The sequence below is a fragment of the Ursus maritimus genome, unplaced genomic scaffold, assembly GCF_017311325.1.
Source record: "Ursus maritimus isolate PB19 unplaced genomic scaffold, ASM1731132v1 scaffold_14, whole genome shotgun sequence".
Taxonomy (NCBI): Eukaryota; Metazoa; Chordata; class Mammalia; order Carnivora; family Ursidae; genus Ursus; species Ursus maritimus.
The window spans coordinates 3,896,529-3,912,139 of record NW_024423786.1 but is presented as its reverse complement, the minus strand read 5'-3'; the positions used below and the strand labels follow the sequence as shown (position 1 = coordinate 3,912,139).

At 56.6% G+C, this 15,611-nt stretch overlaps 1 protein-coding gene across 4 annotated transcripts in view; it reads right to left on the bottom strand.

The window, feature by feature from the left end:
* Positions 1 to 15,312, bottom strand: part of FBLN2 (fibulin 2) — a 59,654-nt gene extending 44,342 nt beyond the window's left edge. For all 4 annotated transcript variants that reach the window (XM_040628403.1, XM_040628405.1, XM_040628404.1 and 1 more), the window contains exon 1: positions 14,001 to 15,312. In XM_040628403.1, coding sequence (XP_040484337.1) covers positions 14,001 to 15,297 — 1,297 coding nt within the window. In that variant the 5' untranslated portion in view covers positions 15,298 to 15,312. The remainder of the gene's footprint in view (positions 1 to 14,000) is intronic.
* Positions 15,313 to 15,611: the final 299 nt, after the last annotated feature.

Here is a 15,611-nt window from a genome sequence, read left to right as displayed (position 1 = left end):
GTGCAAACCTCAAACCAAATGCACGGACTTCCAGAACCTCATCAAGACACTTGGGACGTGGTCTGTTCCTCCTCAAAAAACCCTGTGAATTGTATCTCCTTCACTATGAGTTAAGGAAACTTGCTGCCACCCTACGACAACGTACTCTTGCTCAAAGAGGAGTCTGATGGAATTCTGGTTCTCGGGATAGCATTCTGTTTTATACATGAATCTTACCAATGACTTAATTCTACTTCGCTGGTCATTCCGGATAGTTGAATTTAATTACCAGTCTATTGTACATACGTACAGTATAGTAAGAGAAGACGTTTAACTATAAGGCAGCTTTGGTCTCCGCAGGCCAGTTTTTTCTATAAAAGAAATATAAACATTTATATTTACCTTAATAAATAGGGATTTGGTTACAGAATTACAGAAATTAAAATATCACATAAAAAACAGGATGAGTTTTTTTCCTCCTCTTCGAGGCAAACAGGAAGCAGGGTACCAGCAAGGTTTCCAGCAAAGCCCCAGGTGGCCATGCTGATGCAGAGGTCCAGCTGGGGGAAGAGGCAGTGGGTGCCCGGGGATGGGTCGCCAGATGAGACGGAGGGGCCACGAGTCCGTGACCTGAGGCTCCCAGCCAGTGTTCCCAAGGGGGACACCACGGGGCCAGGCTGGGCCCCTCCAGAGCCAAATTCCCAGTGACTTTACGCCCAGCAACTTTGCATTTCTCTTAAGTGACATGGGACTACAGCCCCACCAGGCCCCAACCCCACCTAGACCTTTACCAGATCTCTCCCCCACCCCCAAGTACCTCCATCCTGTGTCCTCTGCAGCCTGCAGAGTGACCCAACATTCAGTGGAGCAATGAGCCTCACCCCGGGGGCCCAGGAGAGGTGGGCTGAGACCGCCACTCCACACTGGCCAGAACCCTGCTGTCCTTCCACCGGCCAAGCAACCTCAGGCAAGTCCCTTGGCTCGTCTGGTCCTGCATTCAGGCTTCAGGGGTCATGTGGTGACAGATAAGGAATCACGAGCCCTTCCTTGGGCACTTACCCACCCACCCTCCTGCTGCCCACCTGCTGAGTGGGGCAAACTCGATGGGGAAGAAACAGAAACCCAGCTGTCCTCTGATGGGGTTCCCACCTGTGTCCCAGACCTCCGCCTGGCCTCCAGACTTGCCTTCCCAGTGTCAAGGCTGTGTCTCTACCTGAGTGTCAGCAACTGGCACCAACACCTCCAGAAAGAGACTACGAGTAGCCCTCGCCCACAGACTTGGGGTCACCCATCTCAGGAAGTACACCCCCCAAACCAAGCCCGGAAGGTGTGGCATCCTGGAGAGATCCTGATCCCTCCCCAACCACATCTACGTGGTCATCATCCACCAATCCTGCTCCTGTCCCCATCTGTCCCAGGGCCGCGTCCCACCCTGCTCTTCACTGACAGAGGCTGACCTGGAGGGGCTGCAGCACGGATCCCCAGGCAGGCATGGCCACCTCAACCAAAGACCTGAGCGCCTTCAAACCTCAGCTCTTGCCAGGCTCCCGTTCAGGCCCTGGAGCGACAGCTTCCTTGGCTGCCGGCCCAGGCGCAGCAGCGTCCCCTGCTAGTCCCCAACCCCGCCCTCACCTGTGCATGTGGCCTCTTCATGACACCCTCTTCAGTCACCCTTCACATGTACCACCTGTTCCCCATGCTTTGACTCCACTGGCCAGGGAGGTCTGGGAGGAAAGCACGCTGCGCTGGCAGTCAGGAATCTGGGGCCCATCCTCTGAGCTCCTGGAGTCCTTGGCCAGCCCCTCACCCATCTCTGGGCCTCTGTGTCCTAGCTGTGTAATTAGGGGTGGGAAGGGGTTGGGAGACTAAATAGTGGCAGCAAACTGGCACTCACTGCATACTTTACTGGTGCTTTAATATATTTGAATTAGTTGCCAACATTTACAAATTGGGAGCTTTCATAGAAAATTCCAGATCCCTGGTTTCTTTTAGAAAACCCGAAGTTATAGGCCGCGCTGGGCCTCCCCTGCCCCAGGGCAACCATTGGAGCTGGGGAGCAGCTGCCCCAGCATTCCAGGTGCCTTCCTAGTCCCAAGGCCCAGAGAGCCCCCATGGGTCCTCACTGGCGGTTCTTATCCTCCAGCCGTCCCACCTCCAGCATCTGGCTTTGCTTCCCCATCCTGTGCATTCCAAAGGTCTGCTCATTGCAGCAGGTACACCCACCGCAGGCTGGGGGTGGGGGAGTGTTCTCCCTTCTGGTTCCCGCTGGCTCCCTGGTTCAGAGCGCGTGGCCCATAAGTATGTCGTGAGTGAGTGGGGCAGATGAGAGGGTGAGGGCTGTAAGCGAAACAGGCCAGCTCCTCTCACTCTCTCCCCGCACATCCCGATCCCCTCTCAGGTGCTGGGAGCTCTCTGTGCCCAGGCAGACGGCTCCCTGCAGCCAGATTCTACTCTTCAGCCACCTCCACCCTCCCCCACATGGATCCCAGAAAACCCCAGAATCCCAAACTCTGTGCCTGAGGGCACATGCAGAGCTTGGGGCCTGCTGACCCCACCCTGGGCCCTATGTGCCCCTTGTGGGTCTGTGACATAGGGCAGGGCTGGAGCCCCCATCTGCTGGCAGTGGGAACTACATACTCGTGCCAGGCAATTGCGCAACCCCAGGGAGGTGGTCAGGACAAAGGGCCGAGAGTCAGTGGTCGACAAATGTCTGTTTGCTTCGTCACCCTCAGTGACCCTGGACAATTCGCTTACCTTCCCTCTGCCTCAGTTATCTCACCTCTAGCAATGGGGGTGTCACAAGGCGTAACATACCGATACACGTCCAGTGACCAGCACAGCATCTGCCCTGTAATGACCTCTCCCCCAAGCAGGCCAGCCCTGTGAGGGTGAAAGAGGAGACCACGTGCAGACCCAGGGAGGGTGCCTCCTCCCCATTTCTGGGAGGTCAGCCACCCAGTCAGGCGGTGCCACTGAAGAAAAGACCTCAGGACCGGGCGTCTGCTGACTCAATTGGCAGGTGCTGGAACAGAAGTGTAGAGCGGGGAGGGAAGAGCCAGGGAGGACCACTGCACTGCACTTCTGGAGGCGGCCAAGAGTGACAGCGCCGGGGTGGGGCGCAGGAAGTGAATACCCCCACCCAACCCCACAGGCCTGGCCCCTCTGCTTTTTCACCAGCGGGACAACTCCTGGCCATCAGAAAAGACACACATCTGTTCACTGAAGCACAAGCGCAAGTCCATAGCCCCAGCCCCCAGAGTGCAGTGGCCCTCCGACACGGGAAGGACAGGAACTCAGTCCCAAGCAGCTGCTCTGTGCTGGCTGACACTCCTTCTTCAACTCCTCTCAGTAATCCTGGGGTGGTAAGATCACTCTCCCATCTTACAGATGCAGACACTGAGGCTCAGTGAGTCAACTGCCTGAGGTCACGCAGCCTTAGCAGCAGGGGCAGGATTCACGCCCAAGGATTCACCCTCTGAGGACCAAGCTGGTTCATCCCCAGTGCGACCGGCCCCAAGCTCATTTTCCCAGTATGGAGACCCTGGAGTGGACACGGAGGGCCCCATAGAACCCCAGCCCACACAATGCTGACCTCGGTCTACAGAGGCCTCCCCCTCAAGGCCCCAGATGCTGCAGGACAAAGGACACAGAGGCCACACAAACTCCTGGCCGGGCTTGGAGGAGGTGTTGGCAGGCAGACGATTGCTGACACCGCTCTCAGGAGAGCCCTGAGCTCAGACCTCTCAGCTCCAGTTCACCGAGGCACCCAGGATTCTGGAAGGCTCAGGGTACAGGAGGCCAAAGGGCTTGGTTCAGCCTCAGGACAACTGCATCTGTTGTCTTGGGTTCAGTGTATAAATAGGAAGCAGCCCAGAATGGAAAAGCTGTTGCCCTCCCAACAGAGACCCCAGGCCTGGAATCAGCACCCAGGACACCAACTGTGAGTAGAGCCCTGCTAGGAGACAGACCCCAACATCTGGTGCCCAACACCAGCCTTCTTCCAACTGAGAACATAGCTATAGAAGGGAGCCCTCAGAAAGCCCATTTTATAGACAAGAAAACTGAGGCCCAGGAAAGAAGGCAATTTGCCTAAGGTTACATAGCTAGCAACGGGCACAGCCAGCTCAAATCTGGGAGCTCTGTACCAGGCCTACCAAAAGAGGCAAGCAGGAAATCCAGACATGCCTTCAGCATCAACAGACCCAGGTTCAGACCTGGGCCCACCACTTATTTGCTGCCGGACCACGTTGCTGCCTGGCCAGGCAAGCGTTTCCCCCCTGGTGGGAAGGGACTCACTGTAAAGTCTTTTGAGGCCTAAGTGAAATGAGGTCCATGGAGCACCCAGCCCAGGGCCTGGGGTACACTCAGCCCCAATTCTCCTCCCTTCCTCTATGCACACCCTTCGCAATGTGACTTCACAGCAACTCCCAGGAAGAGAGGCCCCTGAAACTGGGCTGGCCTCCTGACCGGCTGGCCACAAAATGGGGCAATAGAAAGAGTTCTACTAGTTCTGAACCTATGCCCAAAAACCCTGTGTGCTTCTTGTCTTTCTCCTGGAGCCCTGTTTCCGGGGTGAGAACAAGCCAGGGCTAACCAGCTTGAAGGGGTCAGGGAGCAGAGAGCAGAGACAAACCATCCCGGCAGACACCGCCCCACACCTGCCAGGCCCAGCGGAGCTGCCAGCCCACCACAGACACTCACAAGCATGAGCCCAGCTGCCATCAGCCACTCCTGGCCCAGGGCAGCAGAGTCCGGCTGCCCCGTGGACTTGGGAGTGATGAAAAAGTTCACTGTGGGGTGGCTTGCTGCTCACGTTACCATGGCAATAGATCATTCATACCATCACCAAGGTGTGTCCCCAGCACAAGGACTGGCACGGGTTCGGTGAGAGTTCCAGAAAGACCAGGTGGCAGCCCCATGCGCTGTTGGTGGGAGCATGGCCAGACTTTCTGAGGACCCCTTGGCCAAGGAGGGGGATGGGGAGAGCAAAACACACGTGTGAACTAAAACCACCCCAAGACACCGTCTTCCACCTCCCCGGTTGGCCACACCGAGAACACTGTATAGCACCCCGATTCGTTTTCTTGTTAGCGCCTAGTGCCATCTCACATAGATTTTGCATATGCATGGGACCGCTCGTGCGCTCCCCAAGCCCGCCAGCACGGAAGCTCCATGACAGATGCGAATTCTGTCCATTCTGATTACGGTGCTGTGTCCCCAGCACCTACAGCAATGCAATAAATACTTGTCGAATAAATAAGTGGGGGAAATGCGTTCTCCTGTATTACTGGTGTGAGCAAAACCCTGGCACAGCTTTCAAAGGAGGCCCAGCTGACACCTACCGAGGTGACAAATACGCGCATCCTGTGTCTCCTCACACTGAGCACACGGGAGCCCGCACCTCCCCAAAGAAACGTGTGCCAGTGATCCTCAGAAGACTGGTTCAAGCAGGTGCACAGAATTACGTTTCCTGATGGTCCCGGACTTAAAACAACCCCAGCACCCCTGGACGGGAGAATGAACCACCAAACTGGGGTCCCTGCATATGCTGGTGCACCTCGCAGCAGTCAGAAGGACCAGCTACAGCACACGCAACACGGCCAACCTCAGGAATGATGTGCTGAGCAATAGAAGCAGACGCGAAAGAGAACAGACTCTCTGGTTCCATTTAGCAAAGTCTGGAAGCAGAAAACTAACGGCTGCTGTTAGAAGTCAGGGCAGTGGCTCCCCAGGACAGGCACTGAGGGGGTGACCTGGCTTGTCTCCTGACGTTTCATGATCTGGGTGCGCGTCACATGGTGTGTTCCATTTGTGAAAAGGTATTACTGAGTTGTATGCTTCTGATGGGTTCTATTGGTTATGCTTCAATAGTAAATTCACAAAAAATGTAAAGAAATGGACATGCACACTGACCCAGCACGCCACACCAGGAGACAGCATAAAGACACTCACTAGAGCACTGCTTTTGAACTGCAAAAGGCTAGAAACGACCTGAACATCTGTCAGTAGGGACCAGAAAGTAAGGCCGGAACACGTGGACTATGACACACTGGCTGGTAAGGGAGCTCTCCGTGTGAAGACAGGAAGAATCCCAAGATATGCTGTCAGAGAGAAAAAGCACAGGGCAGAACGGTGTGCATAATATGCTAGTATTTATGGGTTGACCACTGATTCTCAAGTGTGGTCCTAGGCCCGGAGGGTCCCTGAGGACTTTCCAGGCATCCGTGAGATCAGCATTATTTTCATAACAACACGACAACATCAGTTGCCTTCTTCATGCCTTTTCTCCCACGAGTATATGGCGGAGTCTTCCAGAGACAACATGACATTGTGATGATGTTATCACTTTAATGGCTAACAGAATGTGTGCTTGTGTGTTCTGTGTTTTCTAGAATTTTCTAGAGTAAGCTCCTGAAAAGATGATCAACATCATGAGTCATCAGAAAAATGCAAATCAAAACCGCAGTCAGATAGCACTTCACAGCCACTAGGATGGCTATACTCAAAAAGACACGACGGTAAGGGGCACCTGGGTGGCTCAGTCTGTTAAGCGTCTGCCTTGATTTCGGCTCAGGTCATGATCTCAGGGTCGTGAGATCAAGCCCGGCGTCGTGCTCTGCGCTGGAGCTCTAAGCGTGGAGCCTGCTGACGATTCTCCCCCTCCCCCTCCGTCTGCCCCTCCCCATCCCCGGAAAAGAAAAAAAAAAAAAAAAAAAAAAAAGACAGTAACAAGTGTTGGTGAGGACGTGGAAAAGTCGGAACCCTCGTACACTCTTGGTGGGAGTGCAAAATGGCCCGGCTGCTGTGGAAAACGGTCTGGCAATTCCTCTGGTGATTAAACATACGGTCACCATATGGCCCAGCAATTCTACCACTGGGTATATTACCCAGAGAAACAGAAACATCTGTCCACACAAAAGTATGCACACGAATATCCATAGCAGCAGTTCTCATAATGGCTAAAAGGTGGGAAACAACGTCCGTCATGGATGAATGGATAAAAACCCAGTACATCCACACCATGGAATGTTATTTGGTCATAAAAAGGAACAAAGTCGTGACGCACACTGCAGTGTGGATGAACCTTGAAAGCATTATGCGAAGTGACAGAAGACAGTCCCTGAAGACCACATATTGCATGACTCCACGTCCAGGAATGTCCAGAATATGCAAATCCACGGAGACAGCAAGGAGCTTGATGGTTGCTAGGGGCTGGGAGAAAGAGGAAAGGGGGAGTGGCTGCTACTGGGTGCGGGGTTTCTTTCGGGAGAGATGAAAATGTTCTAAAATTGGAGCCCAATGATGTCTGCACAACTCTGATAAAAACTACTGAATTATACACTTTAAGGGGGGGGGCTTTATGGTACGTGACGATATCTCAATGAAGCTATTCTGAAAGAAATGAAAAGAAAAGAAAAGAAAAGAAAAGAAGACATAGTTTTAAAAATTAACATAAAGAAACCCACCACAGGCCTAGCCCTGGCCCCTGCCCCATTTCTTCCAAGTGCTGTATGGTGTGGGGCAGGCAAACACAGGGAGGCCCAGCTAAGGCCATTCAGACCCACTCGTGCCTCCAGGTCCTCCGTGGGAGCCGCCATGAGCCCACCCCTCCACTGGGAGCCTGCAGCCCCCTGCCCAGCTCTCCTGTGACCTCCAGAAAAGCCCCCTCTGCTCTCAGGATGCCAGTTTCTCTTCCATAAATTAGGATGACCACAGAGACCACAGGGTGAAACTCCATGCGCTGACAGATACCCCAGCACAGGACCCAGCCCAGCTGGCAACCAGGGCCAGGCCACTGGTGAAACCGAGGACAGCCGGCTCGGTGAAGTGCAGACGCAAACCCAGTCTGAAGGGCAGGGAGCCTCCTCTCAGTAACCCCAATGGCTAGCCTGTGGCACGCGGGCCAGGTGTGCCCACAACTGCCAATTTTCCAGGAAAGCCTGAGAGCTGAAATTTATGTGAAATCTTCTAATTTCAAAATATTCACAACAAAATTCTACTGCTTACAAAGATGCTTTGCAGAAAGAAGCTAACAGTGGACCGAGGAGAGGAGCGTGTGCCGTATTAACAGGACAGCAGGCACAGGTGCGAGCAACACTGGTCTGGGTCCTCGCTCCTGACATGTTGGTCCTCACTACAGCCTCAGGCACTTGCAACCATGACATTTTGTCAACAAGGATGTAGGGGCTCAGAAGGGTGATGTCGCCGGCCCCAGATCAAACGAGTGAGTGGAGGGCTTCAGACGGGGTCTTACCGCAGATGTGAAGAGCCCAGGCCCCCAGTTTGCCTGTCCTATTGCTCTCAGCAGGCCCCACACAGTCCTAAGCAGGGTCAGACCCTATTTCAAGGCCCTGTGGTTTGGGATGAGGAGAGGAAGGGCTGGCCGGGCCCTCCTGTAAGCTCTCCTGCCACAGCCTCGACAGGCCAGCTCCCCCTGCCTGCTCCGGGAGCCTGGAGCTCTAGCAGAAGGTGATTCTGTTGCATGGGACATGAGCTCAGGTCTCCAGAAGCCCAGCCTGGTTCCCTTAGGCCCCATACAAATCTCCCACAGGCCAAGACTGGAGAAGAGAGGGCAGGGTCTGCAAGGATCCTCTGGGGAACAGGGAGAGTCTGGGCAAGTCCAGTCCCTCTCTCCTGTGCCCCTGCAGCCAAGGCCTGGAGATTCCGGGTGGCCTGGGGTGGGGGAGGGGGCTTAGAGGTGCAGTTGGAAACCCACAGATGTTGGGAAGACCCACTACTAGTCCTCTGTTCTCCTCCCAGCACCCAGAGGGAGTGCTGCCCTGCCCAAATAAGACCATACCACCTCTTGCCTTACACCTTCAGTGGCTCCCCATTGCTTTTGGGGCAAAGACCCAAATCTTCACCTTGAGGATCAACACCATGGTGGTCCCCACCCTTTCCCCAGCCTCATACCAACCACACAGCCTCCTTCCAATCTAATTCCCTCCTTTCAGCTGCAGGGCCTTTACATGCGCTGTGTCCTCTGCCTGAAGCACTGTCCCCTCTCGGCTTGTCACCTACCACCCAGTCAACAAGCCCTCATGCTCAAACATCACTTCCCCCAGGAAGCCTTCCTAATCCCCAGGAGAAGTCAGATCCCCGAGACAGGCTTAGAGAGCATATCTGCCTCCTTCCTCAGCCCTGGTCATGGCTCAGAACGTCACACCTATGTGACTACTGGGCTATCTCCCCCACTAAACTGTGAGCTCCCCAAGGGCAGGGACTGTGCTGGGCTTTGTTCTACACTGCCCGTTCAGTATCTGTCACAGCCACACACACACCAGGCACTCAGAAATGACAGGGATGAAGACACGAAGAAATACGAGGGACATCTGGATCCATCGTTCCCTGCACACATGTGTCCTTGGACCAGGGGCCCGATTCCTCTGCTGTAAACTACGCAGATTAAAAGGGTTAATTATCACAGAGTACTTATAATGGTGGTGGCGTAAGACGCAAGCACGACAATGTCTGCAATTAATAGTTACTGGAGTTTCGAAGTTTCTCTGTTAACCAGAATGTCAAAGCATCCAAAGAGCCCTGCCCTGCAGAATCTGGTTACACGAGGCTCCCGAGGAAGGGGGCTCCTTTCCTGCCACGTGGTCTGGGGGCCCAGAGACGTCTTGCTGGATCCTTTCCCAGAAGGGAGAAACTCCGAAATCTTAAGGGCCACCCTGCCCCAGGACGCCCTCCCTTGGGGCCCAGAAGTCCCCCGGCTCCCTCCATCATACCAGCCCAGCGGCAGAAGGGGAAGGCATGCTCCAAAGTGCCCTGAGTGACAACAGACATCGGACCCCTTCTCCCCAGCCCAGGGAGCCAGGCATGTGGCTTCCATTAGGCCACATCTGGACATGCTCAGAGGCAGCCAGGATCCCTGGCACAGCTCCGGCTCAAAGACAGGACCCCCCACCCCAGCCGGGCCCGGGGCAATGGCTGGAAACCTCCTTCTCCAGGCCCCAGGGCTGCCATGGCAACATGGCTGGGGGTCATTTCCGGCTCCGAGGCCGCCCACTGGCGAGCAGGGCAAAGCTACGTCCCCAGCTCCTCCGCACTGAGGGCCCCTCTGTCACTTGGGATGCCCCAGCCCTCCCCCCACAAGGTCCCCACTTCCCAAAAGATGGTCCATCGGGCCCGACCCCCGCCCATCAGGCTTCCCACCGCCCACCTTTCCCGAGCTGCGTGTACTCAGTTATGGCCATGAATAAATCTGTGTGTGCACTTATCCCTTGAACACCCTCCTCCCCCATGAGACCTCGGGAGGGGATGGCTGTGCTGGCCTTGTTCACAGGCACAGCCCCCAGCGCAGAGAGGGTGGGCCACAAACATCTGTTGAGGAAATAAATAGGCAGAATGAAGAGTGGAGGGTGACAACCAGTGGCTAACATTTTTAATTACTCAGCAAGTGCTAAGCTCCATGCCCAGCACTGGACAGGAATCAGCTCCTTTCAACTTCAAGACATCCCCACGAAGCAGGGACCTCCCAGCTGCTTACGGACGGAGAAAAGGAGGCCCAAAACAGTGAGCCACTTGCCTGAGTTACGGGGGCAGTGGAGCAGAGCTCGTGAGCTGGTGGGGGATGGCTGGACACGGGGTGAGGAGAGGAGGAAAGACGGCCGGGGGCGGTCAGTGGCAGGCTAGTCCTTATTTATCTGGCTAGGGCAAGCTCTCCCCACTCCCCGCTCCAGCTTCCCACACCTTCCTTTCCTTGCACACCAAAAAATGCAGCTGCCTGTCCGTGCCCTGGTAATTATCTCTGGGCTCTGCCTGCGCTGGGCCCTCCGCCAGGACAGCCCTTGGATGGGATAGGGGACACCCCATCAGGGGCCCCTGCCCCCAAGCAGCCTTCATCAAAGGCCACACCCCAAAATCCATTTGAGAAAGCACAGGGCAGAGAAAAAAAAAACAAAACAAAAACTAGGGCTCCTGGAAACAAAGTAATTCTCCAAGATTCCAAAGGCCCAGAACCACAGAGAGGCCTCTGGGGTGAGGGGTGGGGATGGGGGGCGGGGGCTGTGTCTATTTTGGAACCCTTGGAGGCTGCAACCCAAACACGCTGCATGCACCATGCTCCACGGCCAGGCCTGCAAGCACTCCCTGGGCACACATGTACTTCATTACAGCCCCCACCCCACCCCACGCATGCTCCCCACATCCTGCAGGCTCAGGGCTGGGTAAGGAGGAGCCCCCTGAAGCCCACTGCCCTGGTTCCAGGCCACCGACTCCCACTGTGTGACCTGGAGCCATGAGCCACACCTCTCTGACCTTGATGTGGCCAGTTTTAAAGGAGCCCACCTCCCCAGCTTATGGAAGGATCAGGTCACAGAAATGGGGCTGGCACCTAGGAGGTACTCACTCAGCAAGGGTGAGTTCTATGCCCCACTCACCATAATGAGGCTGGAAGGAGAGCCATCTGGGCTGGGGGGGGCCGCTGATCCTCCCACCAGGGCAGAAGGAGCCTGCAATTTCACCCCCTCACTACTTGTGCACAAGCTTTGCACACAGTCTGTGCCCAACATGGGCTACAGTACTTGACAGATGGGAAAACGGGGCCCAGGCCAATTGAAAGACCTGCCCAAGGCCACACAGCTGTGGGCAGCAGGGTGGGTATATGGGAATGCTGCAGAAATCCCGGAGCCCCCTCATGCCCCTTCCTCCAAGAAACCTTCCCACACACCACCCAGGCATCCCTCCCTCACAGCCCCCAGTCTGTGGATATGGGCCATAGTGGTCCATTTCTGCCTCCCCAGGGCCCACCAGGGCCTATTCACAGTTAATGCCTAACGAAGGTTTATAGAGAAGGTTCATGTATGAGATTGAACAAGACACAGACTCTCAGCTATGGGGAGGGATCTCTAGACAGCCAGACAACTGCCTAGGGTACCCTCAGAGGTGAGGCAGGGAGCCAGGGAGGGGTGTTGGGAGGGGATCAGACAGGTATAAAGATTCAGGGAAGGCTTCCTAGGGGAGGTGCTGCCTGAGCTGGCAGGGAACAGTGTGAGCAAATGGATGGAATAGAGGGGCTATGTCAGTGTAAGGTGTTCATAGGATGGAAGGGAAGCCAGGATGAGAAAGGATGGTGGGGGGTGGCCAGAAAGCCCCCACTGATTCACTCATTTGTTTACCCGATACTCACAGAACACCAATTGCGTTGCCAGGCCCTGCTGAAGGCCCTTAGGCATAGCAGAGAAAATGATAGATGTGGCCCTTCCACTCATGGCACTAACATTCTACTAGGGGTGACAACATTAAACAAGTTAACTATGTGCTAAAATGTCAGATATTGCTAGGAGAAATTAAAGCAGGGTAAGAGGAAGGTGGAGTGCTCTTTTAACTGGGTGGTCAGAGAAGGCCTCTCTGGGGAGGTGACCTGGAAAAGAGAGCTTAATAGAGGGAAGGAATGAGGCACATGGACACCTGGGAGAGCATTTCAAGAGGGGGTGGCAAGTGCAAAGGCCCTGGGGCTGGAAGGTACCTGAAAGGGGCTAGGAAGCCTGTGCTAAGCCAAGTGGGTGAGGGAGAAGGTCAACAGGAACTAAGTGTTTATGCCCCACTCCCAACTTCATACGTTAAAACCCTAATGGTGGGGAGGGTCAGGTAAGCATCTGACTTCAGCTCAGGTCATGATCCTGGGGTCCTAGGATCGAGCCCTACCTCAGGCTCCCTGCTCAATGGGGAGCCTGCTTCTCCCTCTGCCCCCACACCCGCCCCACTTGTGCTCTCTCTCTCTTTCTCTAATAAATAAACAAAATCTTAAAAAAAAAAAAAAAAGCCGTAATAGGGATGGTATGTGGAGATGACCCTTTGGAGAGATGTAATTAGGCCATGAGGATGGATCCCTCATGATGGGATTAGTGCCCTTCTAAGAAGAGATGCAAGAAAACTTGCTCCTTCTGTCTCTCAGATGAGATGCACCCTCCTCTGTCATGCAAGGACACAATGAGCAGATGGCCATCTGCAAACCAGGAAGAGGGCTCTCACCAGACACTAAGTCTGCCGGCCCCTTGATCTTGGCCCGCCCAGCCTCCAGAACTGTGAGAAATAAATGCTCTGGGTGTAAGCCCCCCAGTCTATGGCATTTTTGTAACAGCAGCCAGAATAGGGGCGCCTGGGTGGCACAGTGGTTAAGCGTCTGCCTTCGGCTCAGGGCGTGATCCCGGCGTTATGGGATCGAGCCCCACATCAGGCTCCTCCGCCATGAGCCTGCTTCTTCCTCTCCCACTCCCCCTGCTTGTGTTCCCTCTCTCGCTGGCTGTCTCTATCTCTGTCGAATAAATAAAAATAAATAAAATCTTTAAAAAAAAAACAAACGAACAGACTAAGACAAGGGTAATGAAGAGCCGGTCCGGGAGGTCATGGGGCCAACTGGGGCAGAGCCTGCAGCCCTGGAGAGAGCTTTGGCTTCTACTCTGAGTAGGCTGGAGCCCCGGCAGGGCGCCGCACAGAGCAGGGACAAGAATGACATGTGTGTTAACAGGACCCCTGGCTGGCAGGGGAGGCAGCCCTGGTCCTGGGCTCTTGCAAGGAGGCCCCATGAGAGACCATGTGTCTTCTGCTGTGACCTCAGAGACCAAGAACACAGCCACACCCAGAGGCTATTGGCAGGGGGGATGGGAGCTGGACCAGGTCTGCGAAACCTTCCACTTCCTGCCAGGGCACCTGTGAACCCCACTGGGCCCAACGTGCACTTGAGCTGGAACCCTCCTCGGGGAACCCCAGCCCTGAGAAGGTATGCCTAAGAGGCCCTCAACCACAGCCCCACCAGTAGCCCAGCACCTACCGCAACAGGGACCTCACCCCTACCCACCCGCTCTGCCCCCAGGAGTGCAGTGGTGGAGAAAGAGCCATCTCAGAGCCACCTGCCCTGTAGTGTGGGGGCTGGGCTGACTGGCCCTAGCCTGGCCCCACAGACCTAGCTTCCCCAGCCCTAGGCACCTGTGCAGAGAGCTGGGGGCCCTGACAGGGCCTTGAGGCTGCCCTTCCCTGGGCTGAGTGCCCCTGGAGGAACTAGAATAGGGTCTTACCTTCAGGGTCACCTCTGGGGACAGAATGAACAGAGTTGGGGTCTCTGTCTTCCTCTGGCCGAGAACGGGGCAGAACGGGTGGCTGCTTGGGCACTTCCTGGGTGGGTGGGACCCAGGCTGCCTCTTGGGGAGATGTGGCCAGGATGGTGTGGGTGCTGGGCTTTGTCGTATCCCCAGGAGAGCTCGGTGTGGTCTGTGACAGGGGGACACTGACCGTGCTTGACCCCAGAACAGTCCCAGCTCCCTCCTGCTCAGCACTGTGGGGGGTGGGCTGGGCTTCTGGGATTAAGTTCTCTTCAGGCCCTGCCCTCGCCTCTGCCTTGTCCTCTTGGGCAGGGAGACCAGGCCCCGTTGGGCCTGGAGTGGGTGGTCCATCCAGCCCCCTGGGGCCGCCTGCTGCTGGCTGCTCCTTGATGGCCAATTCCTCTGTCTCCTCCTGCCCTTCACCCTGGCTGTCCTCTGTCACTCTCCTGGCTTTGGCTTGCACTGGGGCCGGGGGACCCAGGGCAGCAGCCGCCGTGGGCCTAGGGAGAGCAGCCGGCCAGGGCGTGGCCTGGATGGCGGAGGACGGCTGACTGCCGCCTCCCAGAGCAGCCGGGCCCCCAGCGCCCGCCTGGAGCTCCCCCGCCAGGGCCGCTGCAGCTTCTGCCTCAGCCACCTCCTGGTCATAGCTGTAGGGGTCTTCGTAGTGTCGCTCGGGGTCACCCTCCTCCGCATCTGAGAAGTTCCCGGTGGCAGCCGCGGGCATGGCTTCGGCATCTCCACGGCAACCGGGGAGCTGGTAGCAGATGAGCTCGCCCCCAGTGTCAGGACAGTGGCAGGCCCGGCAGGGCGGCAGGTGGACAGTGTGGCCGGCGGCGTACTTGCGCCCGGTGTGGACGCAGCCCACCTGGCCGCACTGCGGGCAGCTGTCGGCCGCCACCACGGCCTCGATGCAGTTAGGGGGCAGCTCTGGGCACAGCATGAACTGACAGCTGATCTTGCCACCGCCCGGCGGGCAGGAGCACTCGGTGCTGCCGAAGTCTACGAAGTAGGACTGGCCGGCCGGCACCCGGCCGCGCACAAAGCCGCCTTGCAGGCAGTCATAGTACTGGTAGCCCTCGCACGCACAGCCCTGCTGCACGCACGTGGCGCAGCAGGCGCCCGGCTCCAGCGCCTCCTCGATGCAGTTCTCCAGCGGCGGGCACTCGACACCCGTGCAGTCCTGCCTCGGGGCGGCCGTGCCGGGGCTCGGGCCCAGGGCCAGGGCCAGGGTCAGGGCCAGCCAGGCTCCTGCAGGCTCCCGGAGCCACGCCATGATCCCACAGCCGGCCCAGGTGCTGCCTCGAAATGAGCCGCCTCCACTGCTGCGAGGCCCTGGGGGAATGGGAAAGAACACCTGTCAGCACCCCGGGAGGGGGGGTGGCACACACCTGGACAGCCGCCCGCACACGCACACGGCTGGACCGCGCCTCCTTCCCTCCCACGTGTGCACCCCGGGAATACAGCCCCCGCGCATGCTCCCCGGCACGTTGCCCCGACGCACAGACAGGGGCCTCCGCCGTCATGCATGCGCCACAGGTGTCGGCGTACAGAGTCGCTAACGGGGCCCCAACTCTGGGCCACAGACCA